At 46.5% G+C, this 25,173-nt stretch overlaps 1 protein-coding gene across 1 annotated transcript in view; it reads left to right on the top strand.

The window, feature by feature from the left end:
* The window catches only part of CHODL (chondrolectin), a 97,996-nt gene that overhangs the window by 57,319 nt on the left and 15,504 nt on the right, over positions 1-25,173 (top strand). The window contains exon 3 of the mRNA XM_075593957.1: positions 9,956-10,113. Within this exon, the coding sequence (XP_075450072.1) occupies positions 9,956-10,113 (158 nt within the window). The remainder of the gene's footprint in view (positions 1-9,955; positions 10,114-25,173) is intronic.

Genomic DNA, 25,173 nt, shown 5'->3' with positions numbered 1-25,173 from the left:
GCGCATATATATATATATATATATATATATATATATATATATGCGCATGTGTATGGTATTGGGTCCTGTGCAGTGCTAGGATATATATATACATATATACATGCGCATATATACATATATATATATACATATATATATATGAAATATATATATATACATATATATATATGAAAAACAAAAAGAAAACAGGTGCACTCCTAGTGTATTAAAGTTTCACAATTTATGCAGGACTGTAACAATATAAAAACCGTACTCACAAACAAAACTAGAACTTCAGCGTTTATGAGATTGATCTCAAACCCCAACACTTGCAGCAAGAATCCAGCTGAGGTGCTGTAGTAAGTTGGGTGCCTCTCTCACTGTGCAAACAGGATGTGGAACCTCAGCACTCTCTCTGTGAACCGTATGTGATGGTTGTGCGCCGTGCACCCCTTACTCTGGCTCCAGGCACTTCTCCTCCAATAGTCCCAGCTCACTCTTAACACCTCGTGGTGTGGATCCACTGCTTGGGCTGCCCTCTGATGTAAAGGCTATGTGTTCTAGTCTCTCTGTGTATGTGCAATAAAATCAAGTGTTGCTGCACTTGCCACTCCAAACACACCCTACTCGTTTCGTATTGGTTGGTAGATACCCTCAGATGTATATCCACAGGCAGCCGCGCTTCTCGCCCGAGCATTGTCACAGGAGACCAATGCTTTTAACACCTTAATTACACGGATCCTTTGATTGAGCAAAGCAAGAGTTAAAATAAATTGTAATTTATTTACAGAATGAACACCACAAAATTATTTGCAAAAAACATTTGAAATACTCTTACCGAAACAAAATCTTCTATTCCCAAAACAAAATCTTTAGAAATAGAGTTTTTAGGCACAATTTTCCGGGAGCGGAAGTTGTGCGCAAATAAAACCGAAAACAGTCTTTGGATAGGGGCGCCTCTCGCAACACCTGTTTCTCCTCCACAACTGCTTCCTTCGTTCTACCGCCATAGAATTGGTTCTGGATTCCTTAGTTCTTACGAACTCTTGACTTGGGTTACGATGTTGCAAAGTTTAAAATCCAGCTCAGATGAATCCTTGTTACCGCATGATGGAACTTAGATGGAACTAACTCCCGATCGGCTGCAGGGATTTTTAAACAGCCAGAATCCCTATCTTTAAGCTCTGCAGCCAATCGCTGCATGGGAACTAAATATCCCACCTACCCTCAGGTTGCCAGTACCTTACAGCACCGGGCAGAGGGCTTCTTAGTATGCCAAGGGCATGCACAGGCCTCACACCTTCACCGCTTATCATACCAAAACAAGCCCCCTTTCATGGCGATATCTTGTCTACTTCGCCCGGACATCTGAACATCTGCTAGGATGAGGGTAATTGTACTAACCCCTCCCAGCTTAACACCTTACGATGTTGGAACCTTTTTAACTCCAGACTTATCCAGACATCCTGGGACCATGTCAGCAGGATGTCTTACAAGTCCGGGGCTAAATTATGCATGACTCACTCACATGAATTCCCTGCTATGCATCGTTAAAGTATGGTAATTATAATTAAGTGTTTCCGCTGTCCCGGCTGCCTGAATGAAAACCCCCTCACGCCTATAATGTTGGCACAATTAAAAGAGGGGGACTTTCATATAACTTTATACAAATTGCGGCATAACCTTTTTAATGATTTTACTCTAGCAGCACTCACAGCAAAACTCAGTGCTCTAGGAACTTCCTAGCCTACGTTAGCTAAACGCTATGTGCTGTGCTGTAAGCTTCTGCTTTTTAAAACCATTTTTCCTTTGCGCTGTTTACAGGGAAACATGACACAATAACACATACATTTAAACCAGGATATCACCACCTCATACCTGGTGGGAAACACACAGACATTTTTAATACATTTGCAGTGTTACTGCCATTACTGGGGCACAGAGCTGGCACTCTATAATTCCCCAACATGGCTCAGGGTCACCCAGCCGGGCATAATACCTTTATTTATTGGCCAGGGTATCCCCTCACCGTCACAAACATTAGAAAGTAGGGAGTGAATCTTGTAGATTGATGTCGGGTGCAATTATCAGTGTGCACTATCAACGCCACATGTTTGCTCCACTCGTTCTTCTGAGAATCCATCAAGGTGCCGGGCATGTCGAGGAGGGTCCGGTTGAACTCTCCGACAGAGCATTTCCCTCCGGATGGAGGCCATCAGGACTTGGTGATGTTTAGTAATTTCAGCAACTCCTGGATGAGCTTGCTTTCAAAGTCCCGCCCTTGATCAGAGTGTAGATGATTGGGTAGTCCATAATGTGCGAAGTACCGTTCCCACAGGATCTTAGTCACCGTGATGGCCTTCTGGTCTTTGGTGGGGAAGGCTTGGGCGTTGCAAGTGTAGTGGTCCATGATCACAAGTACATTCCAGATACCTTTGGCATCTAGCTCAATACATAAGAAATCCATGCATAGAAGGTCCAAGGGGACCAAGCTCTTCAGATGAGACATTGGAGCGGCTTTGGTAGGGAGTGTCTACTGTTGGATACACCGTGAGCATCGGCAGCAATGCTGTTCTACCGACTTTCTCATCCTAGGCCAGAAGAACAGGTCTCGTATTAAGCCGAAGGTCTTGTCCACTCCAAGATGCCCATGGTCATTGTGTAGCAATCGTAGGACCATATGCTGTAGGTTACTGGGTAGAACCAGCTGACTTCTATCTGAGTGGTTATGGTATTAAACCACCCGATAGAGTAGACTCCAGTCGATTTCGAACTTGTCCCACTCACGCATTATTACAGTGACTGTGTGGCTGGGAGCATGCTTCACTAATGACGGGTTGTCTTGCTGGATGGCCTGGTAGATAGCTCCAGCCACTGGATCCTGTATCTGCTACTGCACCAGATCTTTCCAGGCGATGATCTTAGAAAACAAAAGCACCCTTTTTGACAGCACTCGTTGTATATGATAGTGTAAAGATGAATGATTTAAAATGTAATCTTTTAATTCAACTGGTTAAAATAATTGTCAAAACATTAGAACCAAAAATCCAACTGACATTGGTAACAAAACACAAAAAACAGACAACATTAATTAGTCCTTAAACTGCAAACTAGGTGGTTAATCAAAATCTAACCAGACTGACTAATGGCAGAGAAGAAACCCATATATGAGAGTAAACCTCCTAGTGCAGCAATCAAAAGTTTAAAAAGCCTGTGTAAATAAAACAGGTAACATGGGACTGATCTTACACATGTATATACCTCTTGAAGAATCTGGGTATATAGTAGATGGATGTTGACTCACTGCCTAAGTGATGACAGTAGTGTATATTGGGCACAAGAGCTCACAAAGTATGATAACTGGCTCTGGGGCACGGATCTAGTCCGTATCCAGTTATAGCCCCTTAATAAAATGTGCGATATACAGCAACGAATATACACATGAGACTGATCTTACACATGTATATACCTCTTGAAGATAATGGGTATATAGTAGATGGATGTTAACTCACTGTCTAAGTGATGACAGTAGTGTATATTGGGCACAAAAGCTCACAAAGTGTGATGACTGGCTCTGGGGCACGGATCTAGTCCGTATCCAGTTATAGCCCCTTAACAAAATGTGCGATATACAGCAACGAATATACACATGAGACTGATCTTACACATGTATATACCTCTTGAAGATAATGGGTATATAGTAGATGGATGTTTAACTCACTGTCTAAGTGATGACAGTAGTGTATATTGGGCACAAGAGCTCACAAAGTGTGATGACTGGCTCTGGGGCACGGATCTAGTCCGTATCCAGTTAAAGCCCCTTAATAAAATGTGCGATATAAAGCAACAGATATACTGCAGTGTGACAACAAACAAACATAAAAGAGGGGATGGTTTGATGCAAACAGCAGACGTAAATCAGCTAATCAGCTTCCACAGCCATGATGTTGGTTTTGTGGATATAACGCTGCTGCAGTGAGGGTGTTTTGAACTGTATATATATTTTCACCCCTTCTTGTTTTGTTCCACCTTATAACAGCAGCTGATTTACGTCTGCTGTTTGCATCAAACCATCCCCTCTTTTATGTTTGTTTGTTGTCACACTGCAGTATATCTGTTGCTTTATATCGCACATTTTATTAAGGGGCTTTAACTGGATACGGACTAGATCCGTGCCCCAGAGCCAGTCATCACACTTTGTGAGCTCTTGTGCCCAATATACACTACTGTCATCACTTAGACAGTGAGTTAACATCCATCTACTATATACCCATTATCTTCAAGAGGTATATACATGTGTAAGATCAGTCTCATGTGTATATTCGTTGCTGTATATCGCACATTTTATTAAGGGGCTATAACTGGATATGGACTAGATCCGTGCCCCAGAGCCAGTCATCACACTTTGTGAGCTCTTGTGCCCAATATACACTACTGTCATCACTTAGGCAGTGAGTCAACATCCATCTACTATATACCCAGATTCTTCAAGAGGTATATACATGTGTAAGATCAGTCCCATGTTACCTGTTTTATTTACACAGGCTTTTTAAACTTTTGATTGCTGCACTAGGAGGTTTACTCTCATATATGGGTTTCTTCTCTGCCATTAGTCAGTCTGGTTAGATTTTGATTAACCACCTAGTTTGCAGTTTAAGGACTAATTAATGTTGTCTGTTTTTTGTGTTTTGTTACCAATGTCAGTTGGATTTTTGGTTCTAATGTTTTGACAATTATTTTAACCAGTTGAATTAAAAGATTACATTTTAAATCATTCATCTTTACACTATCATATACAACGAGTGCTGTCAAAAAGGGTGCTTTTGTTTTCTAGTATTAATGTTGTTCTCTCTCTCCCCTTATTGCACCGTTGTTTATATCACATATTTATTTGAGGCAGACGCGAGGGTTCCCTTTCTCCTCCCCCTTCCCTAGAGTATACCAGGCGATGATCTTGTCTGGGGTGATATTCATGCCATCTGGGTGGCAATAGACAGCAGGGAGAGCCTTGGATTGGCATCCCAGTAAGTCATCAACCTTTAACTCTGAGAACACTACTTTGTCTTCCACTATGGCGGCAGGGAAACACATGGCCCGCATCCCGGGTCCAGGGATTTCTTCCCAGAGACCGTCGTCCGGTGTGGTACTCAGACCCAGTCTTCTGGATAGAGCATTGTCTCCGATGTTCAGGGGCCCCAGTTTATGCTTGATGGTGAACTTATAGTTCATGAGTGCCACAAGCCACTGGTGGCTTGTGGCGTCCAGTTTAGCGGACATCAAGATGTACGTCAACAGGTTGTTGTCCATTCTTACTTCGAATGTGACTCCATATAGGTAGTCATGAGCTTGTCCACTATCGCCCACTTAAGAGTGATGAATTCCAACCTGTGGACAGGGTAATTTTGTTCACTGGGGGCCAAGGTTCAGCTGACGTATGATATTGGCCGGAGGCCAGCCGGGTGCTTCTGATGCAAAACCACACCCAGGCCATTGAAGATCGCATCCACGTGAAGGATATTGGGCTGATCGGGATTGGCGTAAACTGTTGCTCTTGTATCCTTCCACGAAGCGGCAAGAGTACCCGCAGAATCCTAAAATGGAGCGTAGCTCTATTACATTTTCTTGTCTCGACCAGTTCACCATGGCTTCTACCTTAGCTGGGTCGGTGGCTATTCTGTCTGCGGACACTATGTGTCCCACGTAGTTCATGGATATGCGGCAGAACCGGCATTTATCCAGAGACAACTTCAAGCATTCTTTGCTCAGCCTGTCCAGCACTTTCAGCAGACGTTCCTCGTGCTCCTCCAGAGCCTTACCGAAGACAATGATATCGTCCAGGTAGACTAAGCACTCCTGTGGGTTCATATGTCCTATGATCATTTCCATGAAATGTTGGAATGTGGCCGGAGCATCACAAATGCCTTTGGGCATGCGGGTGAATTGATAGAAGCCATGGGGGCATCACAAATGCCTTGGGGCATGCAGGTGAATTGATAGAAGCCATGGGGACATACAAACGCCATCTGCTCTTGGTCTTCAGCACTCATAGGTACCTGGTAGTACCCAGATCTCAGGTCCAGCATACTAAACCACTGGCTTCACCATGGCCCATTTAGAATTTCTTCAATCTGTGGCAGAATGTACTGGTCGTATACTGTGCAGTTGTTCAGGGTCCAATAGTTTACACATAAGTTGACCAACCCATTTTTCTTCTGGACCACCGCGATCGGGGACACATAGGGGCTACGGGATTCCATCACTATGACTGCCATTTTAATCTCTTGTAGGAGTCCCTCGTGTCCTCCACATCTCGGGGAGCAATGCATCGGAAATGCTCCCGGAATGGCGTGGTATCGTTCAGTCGAATGGTGTGCTGGGCATTTTTGCTACACCCCACATCCATTTTGCTGGTGGAGAACACTTCCCGGGATTCTTCCAAATTGGCCGTTAGCTGCAGGGTTGATGCCCAGAAATTAAATGCCAGCAAGGCTGGCTGACCTTGCACGGTGGCGGTGTTCACTTGGGTTATTGTCTCGACAGGGGTGACTGGGTATATTCTACCCAGCCTTTGACCTTGATCGGAGGGCATGGTGTAAGGGGAGATATTCTGAATGAACACCTTGATCTGCTCAGGGTGTTTGGACTTCCACTCCCATACTTCTGGCACAAGCTCGTAGCCTTGGTTTGCGTCTTCTTTAGGTGTACTCTCTAGAGAGAAATACTGGTCACCTCATCACGACCCAGGAAGCAGAGCACTGCTTCCATGCACTTCACTCCCCCCTGGTAGAATCTCGGTAAAGCTAGCGTTGTGGCCAACATTCTGCAGCACTCTTCCTTTAGTACTGGGTGGAACCGTAGGTAAGACATCGGCGTTGGTCCCTAAAATGATTGGAGAGCTTGGATGTTCGTGGGGCTCGGGGCATATCAGAGCTTCCAGATGCATGGGGTGAGACTTGCCGATGTTCAGCTGTGGTATATCTAGCCGCAATTTTATCATTTCATAGATGGGGTAATCCTCATTGCTAAGTCCCCACAGCTTCATCTTGTCTGCCGACTACAAGGGCAGGGGCTTAAGATGTTGGTTGTAGAAAGGGCGGTATACAATAGTCACTTGGGACCCGGTGTCCAGCAAGGGCAATATGTAGATACCTTCCACCAGGATCCTTATGGTAGCGGCCAGTCCCATGCGACTGCAGGTGTCTGGTTGGGATGCTTCAATATGGGCTAGGTGCCGGGGTGCTCTCCGATGCCATGGAGGGTGTTTTTTTGTGGTTTTCACCGTGTAGGTCATGACCTTTGGGTTGGATGACTTGGATTTTCTGGGCTCCAGACTGTTCCGAGTGGAGTGACCCTTCTGGCCACAGTTGTAGCAGACGACGTCACTCTGGTCCGCCTCAGTCCTGAAGGTAGGAGAGCCTCTCCGGGGTGATATGGGCACTGAGGCAGGTGTCTTGGCAGGAGGGTCGTCCTCGGTTCTTTCATCGTCCTTGAACTTTGGGGCCGGCACTCCCTTGGACTCATGCTTACGGGACTCTTTGACTTTTGTGAAGGTTTGGAAGTGTTGTTGGAATCCTGTTTACGGATGTGGCTCATCAAGGCATGTAGCTGGAGGGGAGGGGGGGAGTAGCGGCCTGGGGAGGGCATCGTATCATGATGGCCACAGGGTGTTTGTGTAGAGATCCCTTCAGAAGTTGTTTAAGTCGATACTGGTCCACCAGTGCATTAGGAATGACTCTCTAAGAGAGCAGTGTCCATAACGATAGTTGTAGCCATCGGACAAATGCTGACATTTCTTCTCTGTCCTTTTGGTGGAGGGCCCGGAAATGAGCCAGGAGTTCATCCTCGTCGTCTTCGGCCGTGTAGGATTGGGTTAGGAGTTCTACCAACTCATGAGCAGTGACTTCCCCCACGATTTCACAGTGAATTCGCACAAGCTGAGCGATCGGTGACCAGAGACACTCGACCAGCCGCTGTCTTTTGACAGCCTCGGAGCCGTACCACTCATCAAGCACTTAGAGAGCATGCTGTTTCCAGGCCTTGAACCCTTCCTCCCACTGAGAAGGCCCTGAGTTTCCTATAGTTCTGCGACTGAGAAGATATGGTTAAATCTTCTACTAGTTGTGGTAGAGTCACTCCCAAGATAGAGCCACTAGTGGATAGGCGACTGGGGTATGCAGGCTCTTGGGTAGGAGCTTGCGTAGGACTTATGACATACCGGTTGGGGGTAAGTGACAGGTGTGGAGTCGTGGCTTGGATGGATGCCTCTTGCAGGGCACTTGGAGTGGTTGGTGTACTTGAGGCTGGAGCCATAGTCCTCCAGCCCCCGGAGGTTAGGAGGAGGTGACGCTTCAGCCTGATAGGGGACCTCTAAGGAGTGTCCTGGGGTGGATGCTGGCAGGAGAGTTGATGGCCCAGGGTATATGAGTGGGCAACCCCCGGACAGGGCCTCTTATTGATTTAGGGCCTTAGGGGCATCTTCCCAGCATATTTCTTGCATGGTGGCCAGTAGTACGACACTCCAATGATAAGTTGGGTTATAATTGCGACCTAGGATCTTGGCGTCGACCAGACTGGGTGAGTTTCTCATGTGGTCATGGACGGTAATTGCAGATGTAAGGGTGGGGACTCCTCCCACTGAGAACATGTGCACAGGGGTTCCTGGAATTCTAAGGCCCAATCGTAGAACTGTTGCTGGGAGGGTACAAACATGGTTTTGTTTTCATTTGGTTAAATCTAGCTGCTGGTTTTGGCACCCCAGGTCTGAATCTCAGCAGCATTTCCAAATGTAGCCCCCTTCCCCCTGCGTGTAGGGTGACTACATGTGGTGCACTGTTACCTGAAGACTCACAGGAGGCCTTATCCTCCACTGCAGGGAGCCTGGGGTGTACCTGATTTGTCTGGTGACAGCACCCCCACCTGTGAAGGATCCTAGCACTGCTGGATACCCCTTGCACAGGACCCAATACAATACACAAACGCTTGTATATATACTGCTGCGGCCAGCTTCACTCTAACGCTTATCCGTCTTGTCCCGCGGCTTGGCGCCTAACTTGGCCGAGCGCCAGCCGCATCTTCCCCGCATCCTTCCCCTCCCCTCGTGACCTCTGGCTCCGCTCTGCCCCTCTTCTCCGGGTCCCCCAGGGTCCCCCTCTGCTCCCACATCCCCCCTTACCCCGCCACCACCTTCGGGTAAACCCTGGGCACGCGCGCCGTGCGCGCACGCTCCCTGGCACGCGTGACCGCGCATCAGTGACACGCGGCGGGACCCAGCCACGTCTGACGCGGATTGCGGTGGCGGCCGCTGAAGGCTCAGCTCGGCCGCCACTGTATATATATATATATATAGGTTTACTGAATGCATCTAAGAACATATATATCAGATTAAAATATACAAGGTTGGCCTCGCATGGCCGTAACACCACAGTGTCCCCCAACCACCTTGTCCACACCCTGGTTGGATTTCCCCCAAAGTACTAAGGTACCCTGGGCACCCAACCACTCTGGTGTCCACAGGAGCAATCCTACCCCAAGTGTGCAGTAGCGCTACCCTCAGAAATATGTGTTGAGTTGGTGCACTTGTTGAGGTACCTGCCAAGTGCCTGATACTATGCAACTACAAGGGCAGTGACCCTATTTAATGGGCCTGTCGCTGTAGCAGCCACAAACTTATAGGGGGAGTCAGGGCTTAGCTTGGCCTATGAGAGGTTCTCTGGCCTAGCTCAGGGGCTAAAAATATTAGCTAAAAATAAAATGAACTCCCCACCCCTATATATAATACAAAGCATAAGAAGTAAGTATTTAAGAAAGTACAAAAGCTGAAAATAATTGAAAAAAATTAAAACATAAAAAAAATATGAAAACATAAATGCATAAATACGTTTACAATTGTTACTGCTATATTAAGTTATTGGAAATAACTTTGAATGCGAAGGGTGGGAAATCAAGATATTTCTAATTCATTTCTGTGCACTGTTAGAAATTGGTATGCAGACGAGCCATCGTGTGGCAGTGAAGCCTGTGTTGTAATGTATCATCAACCTACTGCAAACCCTGGCATTGGAGGACCATACCTATATCAGTGGAATGATGACAGATGTAACATGAAGCACAATTTTATTTGCAAATATGCTCCAGGTAGGTGATATGAACCATGATAGAATTTTATGGCTGGTATAAGGTTTAGAAGAATAACATCTCTGTCAGACACTGCAGCCACATTTTCATTGTGGCTGCAAATACAGTAAATGTAGCTATAGATAGTTTCTAGGTTTGAGAAAGAAGATTTAGAATAATAAACATATTTTCTGAGCAGAAAATATTAGGCACATATTTCATTTCTGAAGTGTAAATCAATGTGTTTTGTAGTCTCAATCAAATCAAACGAGGTTAAAATATGTATGCATTTTTCAAAAAAAATTATATACCCATCTTTTAACCAGTTGGAAACCTATAGAAAACTTCAATGCTATTGTGTGCTTTAGTTAAGTGCATCAAAAAAGAACTGCTCTTAACATATAAATAACACAGAGTATCTCCTGTAAATAACATGTAACCAAGTACCCCTGTGCTACTAATTCTCTGGCCCCTCAAGCATTGTAAGTCCCAGTGATGAATGGGCAGTGTTGGGAGCAAATCCTGCAGGGCCTGGTTATGTCATTAAATGTATGTTAGCTAATACAGGTCAGGATTCACCTGGTATTACAGGGTTTTAAGTTTGATATGAGGCTGCTTACAAGCAACTCCCTTGGGATTGAGTGGGTTTGTCCTCTAAGGTTTGAAGTTAGCAGTTAGTTCTGTGCTGATCTCCCTGCATGGAGGAAGCACCAGTAAAGCCTCTCCTGGATAGGAGTGGACTGAGGCCACGCCCTGTTAGGGGAGTAAGGTGTGCTGAGGAGGGATGCTTAGGGCCTCAAGCCCTGGGTACTGCCTCCAGGTAAATGAGAGTTATGAAGTTGGATGTACCAAATATATTTCCAGTTATGCTATCCCTGGTGTGATTTTTGATTCTGAGCACTGAACTGAGCTGCCTGTGAGGAACATCCTGGCTGCCCCAGGATCCTCATGGGATGGAGGCGGTGCACTGACTACAAAAAAAAGCTGAAAGCCTGACCTGATGTCTCCCCACAACATCGCAGAGCCCTCAGGCCTTTTGTAACACCAACAGGTATGCCCCAGCACCTGAACACACTAGTTAGTGACATGATCTCCCTTAGGTTAGGGGGGGGTGAAGGTGCTACATTTGGAGGCACTGCTGAGATACCATCAGGACCGGCTTTTGCAGCGAGAGAAGGAGGTACTCTCATATTATGCCAAACTCAGAGGGCCATGGGTGTAGTGTCCATAGAGGACTCTATGGGATCTTGAGGACCGGACTCCCCGTTAAACGGAGCTACGATATGGACCCCTCCTCTCCAAGCTACCTATAGGCACGTACAGTTTGTCTAGCCTAGCTTGTATGTACTAAGATGAGGTTCAGTAGCAGTTTCCCAGAGGCCTCGCCCCAGGGAACTGCAACCTGCACCATGCAGCTCTTTTCCGAAATAAGTACTGTGTGTGTGTGGGTAGTATTTGAGGAGGAGCTATTGACCTTCAAGAAGCAAGAACCTCAATTGAGGAGCTGCAGCCATACTATCACAGTTCCTGCTGAAAATGGGAGACTGCATGGCAACTTGTGCAAAAGTTGCAAGAATCTGTCTGCAAATGTTTGGGCTTGGCGCAAAGCCTAGCTGTACCTTCTTTGCCGAGTTATCCAAGTTTGATGCGAAAGCCAAGCCGCAGCCTGTTCTCTACAGCTATACTACTGAATTACCAGAGGGAGGAGCTGAGGGCGTATCTACCTCCTGCCGCACATCGGATGTGGGGACTGAGCCACAGTCGCACGTGGAAGTATCACAGAACAGATGCACGCCTAACCGCTCCCTTTCAACTAGAAACCAACTTTGGATGTGAAGCAAGGTGTTTTTGCCCTCCCTGGAGGCCTGATATTGCTTCCCAATGATGGGGAGAACTGTCTCCACTTGGTTTGCCCATTGTGCAATCGGGTGGGACCTGCACTGAGATCCGCATCCCAGTGCTCTGGGTGTAATGCACCATACCTACGCCACCATGGACCTGGATTGGAGACCTCCAAGACCACGCTGCACACTAGGGAACTGCCTAATCTCACCAGGTTTCTACAAGTGCTGATGGATATGGCTGGACAGCCATTCGAGACCTACTAACCAGACTACTTGACCCTGTTTCGTAACTTGGTTGGTTCCAAAATACTGTATGGGAGCTGTAGCTCAAAAAGTATGGACTTTGGAGCAGGCTCTAAGGGTGCCATGGGAATTGTTATAAGTAGTCTCTCCAGTCTGCGGAGGGGGAAATAATATCAGCGGATGTACCTGGGTCCACACCGGCCAGTTTGCGACATCGTGGGTCCCTTCTGCTTCTCTGCCAGTTCCCGTTCTGATCTGCGCCATAGAGGATGCGAGCCGTTGCCTGGACAGGCACGGTCGAGCGATGCCTGCCATGGCCCTGGTGCCCTGCTCTCCCCATGAGGCACCTTTCACCGCTGGATCCGTGAGCTTCCAGAAGGACAGCGAGAGTGTGTCCATCAACGAAGTGTCAGACGAGGCCTTCAACAATCCTGAGGTAAAGGCCCCTTCGTCTATCTCGAGCCCTGACATCTACCAGAGAGTGTAGATTTGGGATGTCGATCACCGCTGGGCTGATGTCACTGGAGGAATGTCCCAGCTATAGTTGCAGTGCAAAGGCATCTGTGAGGCCCAGGATCGAGCCATGGCCTATATGGCTGCTGCCTACGCTGAGCGCCCGGACGAGAGGATCAGCGCATAGGGATCTCCGCTAACAGTACCGGGGTTCCGACTATGGTGCTTCATGCAAGCCACTATGTCCCCTGTAATATTTTTGGTCCTGTCCCTTGTGGTGGTTGCCCCAAATGTGAGGTCTAAAATTTCTGAAGGGGGGACACATTACCAGGGTATTATCAGTTATGCCAATGTTATAATATTATTACCATGTTGTGTTTTTATTACATAAAAATGAAGTGTGATGTTATGCCCTCATGCTGGGTCATGAGGGATTTCAAAACCAGAGGGAGGGTGTTGCCAAGTACCCCATGCCTTGGCTAGTAATTCTCTGGCCCCTCCAGCACTGTAAGTCCCAGTAAAGAGTGGGCAGTGTTGGGATCAAATCCTGCAGGGCTTGGTTATGTCATTATATGATAGCTAATTGTATTGACTGCTCAACACAAATTGGTCAGGATGTGAGGCTGAGGTTGGGATATTGGTACACATTAACCTGTAACTACATCCAAAGTGTATAGTGAAGGTCGTGTAGACGGGTCAGGGTTGTAGAGGTCAGAATGGTCGTGATACTCGCCGTGATCTAGGATTGGAGAAGTTGGATGGTCGGTGTGCATAGCCGGGGTCCAGGGGTCAGAGAAGGCAGAGGTCATAAGGTACAAGTGAGCAAGACAGAATGCACAGAGCAACAGCAGAGCAGCAGGATTCTTGAGGCAAGCACTATGTACATAAACAAAATTTATGCTTAGCCAGTTTGCATCAGGGCTGGCTGAGCATATAAGGAACAGGTAACCAATGGGAGAGTCACTCCAGGCTGTGAACAATGAATACTTAGAGGTACACTGTGTACTGATAGGCAGGGGTGGAGTGTATCGCAGGTGTAGAGTAGTTGATGGTATTAACCCCTCGCCTTTCCCTGGTTATGTGGCACTGGCGTGTGTGTCCGCAGGCACGTCCTCTGTTGCGTCATGGGAGGTGGCGCGGGGACGAAGCCTAGGGCTGGACCTGATAGGGGTAATGCGGCACTCTTCGTGCAGCGCACGTACAAGGAGAATCAACTGAGATGTAACGGGGGCAGGGCCTAAGTCCGATCAGTGAGTTGTCCTTCAAACTGGCAGCCCGACTCCTGTGAACACCCTCAGAGTGAGGTGCTTCACCCAACATGTCACGGGATGCATCACAGCGGCGGGGCCAGGTCCAATCCTCACAATCCCCCCTTCAGGGGCGATCTCCAGGCATCCCAGGGAAGGCTTGGAGGGAAACCTTTGGTGAAAGGCCCGAACAAGCCTAGGAGCGTGTAGTTGGTCCATGGGGATCCACGAACGCTCCTCAAGGCCGATTCCCCTACAATGGATCAGGTATTGAAGTTTTCCTGTGGATATCCTGGAGTCCAGGACGGTCTGGACTTAGAATTCCTGCTGGCCTTCATCCAGGAGATGCTCAGGAGGAGACGTCGAAGCAGGCAACTGGGAATCCTGGATGAAGGGTTTGAGTAAAGAGGTGTAGAAAACTGAAGGAATCCTCATAGATGCAGGCAACCATAGCTGGTAGGCCACCAGATTGACTTTCTCGATGATGGGAAATGGGCCAATATACCTTGGTGTCAATTTTGCTGTGGGAATATTTTTAGTGGACAGCCAAACTTTTTGTCCTGGGCTGTATGCTGGAGTTTCACGATGATGCCGGTCGGCCTGTTTCTTCTGTAAAGAGACTGCTTTCTGAGATTTTGCTGAATCCTTCCCCAAGATACTTGCAGTTGAAGAATCCTGTTATCCACTGCTGGTACCCCGGAACTAGGTCCTGTGGTAGGAATAGCTGAGCAATGGAAGCCGAAGTTGGTGAAAAATGGTAAGTCCTGTAACTCATTACGAAGGTTTTTGTGAGAGAATTCGGCTCAAGGCAAGATATCTGTCCAGTTGCCCTGGGTATCCATAATGAAGCAACGGATGAACTGTTCAAGTGACTGATTCATCCTCTCCGTCTGACCATTAGTCTGAGGATGATCGCCAGAAGAGAAGTGAAGAGAGATCCCCAGTTGTTTGCAAAAGGTCTGCTAAAACTTTGAGATAAATTGAGAGCCACGATCAGAATCCAATAACATGGGGACCCCATGAAGGAGAACCAACTCCTTGATGAAAATCTCAGATAATTTTAGGGCATTGGGTAGACTCTTGAGGGGAATTAAATGGGCCTGCTTGGAAAATCAGTCGACTACCACAGAATGGTATTCCTGCCTTTTTATACGGGAAGTTCTACAATGAAATCCATGGAAAGTTGAGTCTATTGGCGATCCGGAATCGGGAGGGGTTGAAGCAACCCTGATGGCCTGTTACGGAAGTCTTGTTTTGGGCACATATCGAACATCCAGTGACAAATTCCTTTATGTCCTTACACATTCCTGGCCACCAACAGGTTTGTTCCAGAAGATCAACAGTTCTTCTTGTACCTGGATCACTGGAGCTCTTAGATGAATGACCCCATTCCAATACCTTTCAACGATATGCTGGTGCAATGAAGAGAAGTCCCTATGGAACGTCGAGACCCTCCATGGAGTCAAATGTGTAAGCTTAGATTATACATGATGGGGTGTCACGGTAGACCAGGTCTCATCAACACATTAATACCGGGATTCTGGATTGAGCAATACAAGGTGGGTAAAATAAATTGTAATTTTTCCTTTTAAGACAAACACACATCTTCACAATTACACTCAATAAACACTTACTGGGATGGGGAAACTAAATAAAATATCCACGGAACGAACAACTTGAAAACAAAGTCTCTGGACACCCCTGCATGCATGCAAGTGGTTGAGCGATTTGAGCCGTGCGACAGTCCTTGGCTAGGGGTGCAACTTGCCACCCCCATATCTCCGCCGAAAGTAATAATTTTGTAAAGTCGTTACAGGATTCATTCGGGAATCCTTAGCTCAAACGAATTCTAGAAGATGGGCACGATCCTTGGTTACGATGTTGTTAACCCCTCACACTCCCGAACCGCTGACGCTGTAACTTGGACGTTTCTTAGATGAATCTGAGATGGAACTAATGGGGACTTGGCTGCAAGCACCTTTATAGGGTTAAGAAGGGTCCTATCTCTAACATATATAGCCAATCCTCCTGTGGGAACAACTTTTCCCACCTATCCCAGACTTGCCAGGAGTTCAGAGAATGGGCAGAAGTTGCTTTCCGGTCTGCTAAGAGCATGGGCTAACCTCACACCTGAGCTGCTTAGCATACCAGGCCCAACCTCTTACCTGGCGACAGCAAGTCTAGGGTTTGGCTACCAAGTGTGAAGCACCCATACTTCGCACCGGTATCTGATACTTGGCAATAAACCGGCCACCCTAACACCTAGGGTCTCTGAGAAATTTGTAAACCCATAACCCTCCACCCACTGGGTCCCATGCAAAGCCATGCGGGCTCCATAATCCACATAGGATTCCCTGGGGTATCTTTCCCCAGTCCGGAAACTTGCCCCGGTAGGCTTCTGGGATGAGGGGGTACTGGGTGAGCAACATACTTTTCACATGACTGTAGTCATTGGCATCCACACGTGGAAGACCCTGCACAGTTTGTTTGGCATTACCAGACAATAAGGGACGCAATCGCAGCACCATGTCCCGTTGTGGGACCCTGTATCAGTGACACTGCGTCTCAAAGTCATTCTAGAAAGCGTTTATCTCGTACGTGCCATCCACGAACTTGCTGAAGCTGTGGTGGTCCACCTGGGGAATATCCTGTTCCCTGTTAACAATGTGGGAGTGGGGACTTTTCCAAGCACTGCGGCGATCATCTGTATTCTCTCCGCTGCTGTAGCCTTTTCTCCTCATGCGGTCAGGAGAGCTGTGAGTCCAGAGGTGGCAAGTCCGGCAGCCGCAGCGACTACCTCCTCCGCACCCGCTGGCGCCATGCCACCAGTATTCAGGTGGTCACTTGCTCCCTCCCCATGTCCTTGCAGCACCGGAGCTGGATTGACCTCCTGCACTCTTGGTTGAGTGGTGTCCATTGCCATGGCAGCTAAGGGGCAAGGCCCCTCCAATGGAGCCAGTCTGGCTTCATGAATCTCCAAATCCTCCTCCAGTTGCATCTTTGACTCACCATCTGTCGGCAGTCCTTAGGCTACATATCACTTTACGATCCGAGCTCGGTCCCAGGATCGAAACCGTCCTTAGCAGAGAGTCATGGTGTGAATGTTAGCACAGGGGTATTTGCAAAGGGCAAGGTGTACTATCTCGTGCTTTTGTGAAGCGTGTGTATGTTACCACGTGTCTGGGGAGCTCGCAATCTACGAGTTTCCCCGCTATGTTATAAAATTCCGCAGGAGACTATACCGTAGGCTCAATTAGCGTCCCACCGCTGCCACCAGTAAATAAGCCTGTCACGGTAGACCAGGTCTCATCAACACATTAATGCCGGGATTCTGGATTGAGCAGTACAAGGCGGGTAAAATAAATTGTAATTTATTTCCTTTTAAGACAAACACACAAATCTTCACAATTACACTCAATAAAAACTTACTGGGATGGGGAAACAAAATAAAATGTCCACGGAACGAACGTCTTGAAAACAAAGTCTCTGGACACCCCTGCACGCATGCAAGTGGGTGCGTGATTTGAGCCGTGCGACAGTCCTTGGCTATGGGTGCAAATTGCCACCCTTATATCTCCGCCGAAAGGATTAATTTCGTAAAGTCATTACAGGATTCGTTCGGGAATCCTTTGCTCAAGCAAATTCTGGAAGAGAGGCATGATCCTTGATTACGATGTTGTTAACCCGTCAAACTCCTGAACCGCTGACGCTGTAACTTGGACGTTTCTTAGACGGATCTGAGATGGAACTAACGGGGACGGGGCTGCAGGGTTAAGGGTCCTAACTCTAACATATCTAGCCAATCCTCCCGTGGGAACAACTTTTCCCACCTCTCCCAGACTTGCCAGGAGTTCAAAGAACGGGCAGAAGTTGCTTCCCGGTCTGCTAAGAGCATGCGCTAACCTCACACCTGAGCTGCTTAGCATACCGGGCACAACGTCTTACCTGGCGACAGCAAGTCTAGGGTTTGTCTACCAAGTGTGAAGCGCCCATACTTTGCACCGGTATCTGATACTTGGCAATAATCCGGCCACCCTAACACCTAGGATCTCTGAGACTTTTCAACTCCGGACTTCTGTAAACACTGGGGCACCAACTTAGCAGGGTGCTTTTGAAGTACGGAGATGCAAAACCCCTCAGCTCATTCATCCATAACATATGGGCATGTTAATGGATTAATTGCCAGGCTGACAGGAAAGGGTTCCTGCCTTTATATTTAAACCATCATTGGAATACAGTTTATCTCTATATGTAGGTTCTGTATGTGCAACAAATATAAAACCAATATGTATGTTCATGTTACATTTTTAACTAGCTGCACTCCAAAATTAGAGTGCTAGATCTTTCCTAGCGCAAGTTATCCACTTAATTGAATGGGCTCTGTGATGTAGGTTGCGGTTTGACCTATAATCGGTCTGGGTTACAAGCCGGCATACAATGTATCCGTGCTGGTTTTGATCGGTAACCGCAGACGTGTGCCACCAATTCACCTTAAGTGGATAACGAGACGGCTGAATACATTGTAGCGAGAAGGTGTCAGCTGGACCTCAGAGCACTTATTCAATTGACTTTGCAGTTTAGATGTCTAAAGCTTAGAAAGTGATGCACATCTTCAAGGCAGCCACTTACTCGCAGGCAGGCTTAATCAATCAATGCTTGGCACAGCGCTAGAAGCTCCCCTTTGTGTCGCGACTACAATTTGCACAGTTCACAAATACTCATATAACTGCAGCTAGCTTCTGGGCTGCAAAACAGGGACAATAAAGATAGTGTAGGGGAAAACATGGCATTATGGTGACCATACAATTTAACCCCTTCAGTCCAAAAAGGTTTAGGGTTAACCAGCCGGGCATAATACCTTTATTATTGGTCTGGTTAACCCTTTCACGTCACATGGGGGAAGTATGGTTTCCTCTCGGTCCTCAGCCTTGTCTTTCACGAAAAATTGACGGGAGAGGGTGTCTGCCTTCACGTTTTTAGAACCTGGTGCATATGAAAATGAAATTAAAGCGAGAAAAGAAAAGTGACCATCGAGCTTGTCGCCAATGTATAGGAGGTTTTTATGATCCGTCATTATAATGACAGGATTTTCAGTACCCTCAAGCAAATGCCTCCATTCTTCCAAAGGCCATCTTGATGGCCAACAGTTTACGATTACCCACGTCGTAATTCTGTTTGGCAGGTGAGAGTTTTTTTTAAAAGAACGCACAGGAGTGTAATTTGGCTTGTGGAGTTTTCCTTTGGGACAAGACTGCCCTAACCCCAACATCTAAAGCATCCACCTCAAGCATGAAGAGTAGACCTAGATTGGGATGTACGAGCACGGAGGCTGACACAAAGGCTTTTTTTAGCTTCTCGAATCCTTGAAGGGTTGCAGGAGGCCATAGCGCCGGATTAGCTCCTTTCTGTGTCAATGCTGTAATGGGCGCTACTACGGATGAAAAGTTCTGTATGAACCTTCGGTAATAATTAGCAAAGTCTAAGAACCATTGTACGGCCTTCAGGGTCCTATGGCAAGGCCAATCACCCAGAAAAGATGTGGTAGTCTGATGAAATTTCGCGAATAAGTGATTCTCCAATATTCGTTGGAGTACCTGTTTGGCGTGACCCGGATGTTCGACTGCGGTCTTGGAGAAGATTAGAATATCATCTAGATAGACAATGACGTATTGGTCAAGGAAATCCCTGAAACCTTGTAGACAAAGTCCTGGAATACCGCAGGAGCATTACAAATTCCGAAAGGCATAACAAGGTATTCGTAATGTCCATCCCGGGTGTTAAATGCTGTTTTCCACTCATCCCCCTGTCGGATCCTTACAAGATTGTCGGCTCCTCGTAAGTCCAATTTAGTAAAAATGGTGGAGCCCTGTAGTCTGTCAAAGATTTCGGACATGAGAGGTAATGGGTACCGATTCTTGATCGTGATTTTATTAATCCCCGATAATCAATACACGGTCTGAGGGATCCATCCTTTTTCTTTACAAAGAAAAGCTTGCACCTGCAGGAGACAAGGACTTCCGGATGAGCTCCCTTTCAGGTTCTCTTGGATGTACTTCATGGCCTTGGTCTCTGGAGATGACAATGGGTAAGAACATCCTCGCATAGGCATTGATCCGGGTAAAATGTCGATGGGACAGTTGAATGACCGGTGTGGTTGCAGCTCTTCGGATTAAGCCTTGTTGAAAATGGCCTGAAATTCAGAGTTGATTTTTGGCAGATGAGATACTTGTTCCGGTACTGAAACCCTGCATAGGCTTTTGGATGTTCTGTAAGAAGTAAGAACTCCATTTGAAAAGCTGCTCTTCTGTCCAGTCGATCTTGTGTTTATGCACTTGAAGCCACAGGAGTCCCAGGATGACGTCGACGGTAGGAGAATGAATGACATCAAATTGGATCTTTTCGGTATGAACCTCTCCTGTCTGCAACTGAAAAGGGACAATTGGAAGATAAATAAAGACGGGTTGTAAGGGTCGACCGTCAATTGCCTCTTGCCTTACCGGGTGACTTTTACGTTCCAAAGGAATTTTATTTTTCTCCGCAAACTTCTGGTCCATGAAATGCCAACCTGACCCACAGTCCAGAAAGGCCCGAGTTGTGGCTTTAAAGGTGTCACCAGTTAAGGTGATGGGTATCAAAAGTCTGGTTGGAATCTTGGGAGGAGAAGTAGATAATGTTCCTAGTGTGATCCTCCCGGCTTGGCGTTTTCTGACTTCTGGGGGCAAGCAATTACCTGGTGTCCAACATTACCGCTATAAAGGCAGAGTCCAGCATTACGCCTGTGTTGTTTCTCGCCGGGCGAGAGCTTGTTGCCTCCGAGCTGCATGTTTTCTTCCAGATCTGGAAAAGGATGGTTAAGGACCCCCGTGTAGTGGCTGCGGAGAGACGGCATACCTTGCTTGTGTCGATTTATTTCAGCCCATCTTTCATGTAATCTTAGATCCACATGGATACATAGACTGATGAGCTCCTCCAGTTCCGTGGGGCGTTCCTGTGGAGCAAGTTCGTCCTTAAGTTTCTCGGACAGACCTTGTCAGAATGCTGCCATCAATGCCTCATCGTTCCAGCCGGTTTCAGTGGCTATGGTCCGAAATACGACTGCGTTCCGGGCAACGGACGACTGCCTTGGGTTATATGAAAGAGAAATGAAGCAGCGGTTACCTTGCATCTGGGTGTGTCGAATACTCTGCGGAATGCTTTGGTGAAGTGGCCCATGTCTCACGTGAGGTCCGACCTTTGTTCCCAGATGGCTGAAGCCCACGCCAAGGTATCATCGACTAGCAGGGACACGATATAGGCCACCTTAGATCGCTGGGATAGAAAACGTTATGTCATCAATTCAAACTGAATTGAACACTGGTTAAGAAACCCGCGATTACTAAGAGGTTCGCTGCCATAGCGGTTGGGAGTAGGGAATCGGGGTTCGGAAGCTGCGTTCATGGGAACAGTATTGGGAGCAGACACCGTTGAGGAAATGGAGTCAACAGGAGCACGTTTTGCAGAGTCAGTAATAGCTTGTACTGTCAATTGGAGTTGCTCCATACGTCGACTATTCTGGTCAAGATATTTCTCAATTTTGTTAAACATGTCAGAGTGCATGTTCATGGTCAGGGTAGGAGAGGTCAGAATGGTCGTGATTCTCGCCGTGGTCTAGGACTGGAGAAGTCAGATGGTCGTTGTGCATAGCCAGGGTCCAGGGGTAGCGAGGTCAGAATGGTCGTTGTGCATAGCCGGGGCCCACGGGTCAGAGAAGGCAGAGGTCCGGGTACAAGTTGAGGTCAAAAGGTACAAGAGAGCAAGACAGAATGCACAGAGCAACATCAGGGCAGCAGGATGCTTGAAGCAAGCACAACGTACATAACAAAATTTATGCTCAGCCAGTTTGCATCAGGGCTGGCTGAGCATATAAGGAACAGGTAGCCAATGGGAGAGTCCCTCCAGGCTGTGACCAATGAATACTTAGAGGTAGACTGTGTACAGATAGGCAGGGGCAAAGTGTATCGCAGGTGTGGAGTAGTTGATGGTATTAACCCCTTGCGTGTCCCTGATAATGCGGCATCAGTGTGTTGTGTGCACAGACACGTCCTCCGTTGCTTCACAGGAGGCGGAGAGGGGGCGGAGCCTATGTCCGATTCTGGTAAGGGTAATGCGGTGCTTGCGCGAGGAGTATCACCCGAGAGGTCACGGGGGTGGGGCCTAAGCCTGATCCGTGAATTGTCCCCCAGGCTGGCAGCATGACTCCTGTGCCCACCCTCAGAGTGAGGTCAGTCACCCAACATGTCACGGGACGCGTCACAGGGACAGGGCCGAGTTCCAATCCTCACATTAATACAGTTCAGGATTAGCCTGGTATTACAGGGTTTATGTTGGATAAGAGTCGGCTTACAAGCAACTCCCATGGGATGGAGGGGATTTGTCCTCTGAAGTTTGACGTTAGCAGTTAGTTCTGTGCTGATCTCTCTGCATGGAGGAAGCACCAGTAAAGCCTCTACTAGACAGGAGTGGGCTAAGGCCTTGCCCTGTTAGGGGGTATGGTATGCTGAGGAGGGGTGCGTAGAGCCTCAAGCTTTGGGTACTGCCTCCAGGGAAATGGAGATTTATGATGTTGGATGTACCAAATAAAGTTCCAGTTATACTGTCCCTGGTGTGATGCTTGATTCTGAGAATTAAACTGAGTTGCCTGTGAGAACCAGCCTTCCTGCCCCAGGATCCTCATGGAGGCGCTGCGCTGACTACGAACAACAAGCTGAAAGCATTACCTTACTATATGTCTCCCCACAACATCGCAGAGTCCTCAGGCCTTCTGTAACACCAGAGGCAGTGGGGGGGGGGGGGAGAAGGTTCTACAAATAACATCTATCTGTAACAAAATAAATCCTCAAATTCTACTGGATAATAGAACTCTTGCAGTTTTACAAAATTGAAGTGTTTAATCCTCTGTTTTGTTCCTACTTCCCCTTTGACCTGTGGTTCCATCTTTGTATCACGATTTAACCTACACAACTTTATGACCAACAACATGTTTACAGAAGCAATCCTAGGTTTAAAAAAAATATTATCTGAACCAGTGTTCATCATCTTGGCTACTAACATCTAGAAACTCCAGGTTCCAAAGAGGCCGGAGCTGGATCTGGGGTCCATCGGGCAAACTGGAGAAACAATAGGGGTGTAAGGTCAGATACCTCGCTATGGGGGCTACTAGAAAATCTGCAAAGTTATTGGGATAACAAAGCAGCCATATTTTTAATCCACCTCCATGTTTGTAGTTTTGTTGTATCAAAACTGTTACAAAAAAACCTGAAAATATCTTTGGAAACCAATGGATCCCCTAATGTTGGGAGGGGGGGGGGGGATCATCGATCAGCTTCTACATACCTCAAGTACAGGTAAGATTTAAAAAAAAAAAAATTTCAGCATACACTGGCGACACACTTTATTCGAGCTCGGCTAGTCCCACGAATTCGGGTATACCCGGGTATATTGAGGTTTGTGACTGTTTTCTGCCCGAGTGCATTGAGGTATTTTCCGGCAGGGATTGAAGCATTTTATTCCCGTTGGCTGCAATACTGCACAGTACATATATATATACTGCATTACAATTCATGAATTTATGCCATCTGGTAGACACGCGAAGCATTGCAGCCTATTAAATCCTAATCATTATCATTTAACAGATCAGCCGCCCATCAGCCAGGCATGAACCCAGGCTGGGAAGGCAAATGCAACGGGGCTTGTCAGAGGTGAGGAGCGGCGCATTCCAGGTATCTGCCAGGTACATACCGGGTATTTGCTCGAATAAAGTGTGTCGGTGCAGTACCAGGTACAAATATAGCAGATATTGTAGCACTTGATTGAGCATTGCTGCAGAACGTAAACAACACACCAGTGAGAGAAGCGGCTATTGTCTTTAATCAGCCACGCGTGGAAAGGGGGGTATATTTATATGTTGTAGACACTTGTTCATTTCTTACAGGGTCATAGGGCAGACCACTACAACATGAAGCCCTCGCCATTTTCGTCTCCGGGTCCTGGTTTTGTCAAATGACCGAGAAGTTCAAGAAGTCCATGGGGGGCTATAGACTAATGCAGGGGTGTGTGAACTGGGGGGGGGGGGGCGGGCGCTTCAGTTACAGTGGCCCGAGCTCGTCATTTAAATTCAGTGTGTGGCAATGCTTTACTAGCCACTAAGGTATCCAAGGAGTGCAAGTGGTGTAGGTGAATTTTAATATTCATCCCTTTGTAGCACTTAGTGTCAACTATAGTTAAGATAGGGCTAAGGCCAGCCTAACTCCAGCATGAACTACGTAGCTGATAAAAGAAATGTGCTGTTTCTGCTGGTAATCAGGTTCTGATCAAGATTGGAACTTTATGACTGGCATGATATGGGTAAATTTGCATTATTACCACATTTTTTGGTGGGCTCTGATGCTGTATTTTTAACGGACCTGTTAAGAAAGAATTATTGTTAGTGAAGCGACAATAATGACTAAAAATAACTCTTTTTTTTCATCAGGGTAATAACGCATTTTTAGCCTAACGCACAATGATGACTCTCAGAGTTTGCATCAATTTTGGTTTCATAAGGTTGATTGTGACACTTTATAAGTAGCCCCTATAGTGTATAGAGCTTTCAAAACGAGGTCATGAGTATATCATTTAATCTAAAATTAATTTTCATTTGGATCCACTAAACTATATCAGCACTTGCAAAAAATCTACACTTTCAAAATTATTTGAAAGTACTTTAAGATTAAAATAAAAAAGTTGGCTGTATTTATTGAGATTTGTTAAACCATTATTCCTACCATACAAAATACTTTCAAAGAGAGATTGTGTTTTGAGCTTGCAAACAAATAGAGGAAAATGTATCATTAACTGAGATGCAATAGCAGTATTCTATGATTCTACTGTAGTAGAGCCATTTTTTTGCCATTAGTTGTAATAAATGCAACATTTCTGCCTATTGTATGAATAAAATCATGCATTTAATTATGCTTTGATTAGGAATTAGATATGTAAATACATACTACATCATGTTTTATGTTTAGTTTGTTAGTTAACTGTAAAATGTTAGTTGATTAAACAATTGCATTTTATTGTTGGGCAGAAGAGAGCAGCATAAGCTTTCAATGACAAACATTTAAGTTTGATTCTAGACAAAAAATACTGTTCATTAGTGAAACAAATGTACTCATCAGTTATAATTGGCGGGCATGTTACACAATGAACCATATTTGTTAATGCCACCTATGGTGCAGCATATACGCAGAGCTTGATACATTTCATGACAATATCAT

Source organism: Ascaphus truei, chromosome 3 (assembly GCF_040206685.1).
Source record: "Ascaphus truei isolate aAscTru1 chromosome 3, aAscTru1.hap1, whole genome shotgun sequence".
Lineage (NCBI taxonomy): Eukaryota > Metazoa > Chordata > Amphibia > Anura > Ascaphidae > Ascaphus > Ascaphus truei.
Note: the sequence above shows the minus strand (reverse complement) of the source record. Positions and strands in the feature narration are given on the sequence as shown.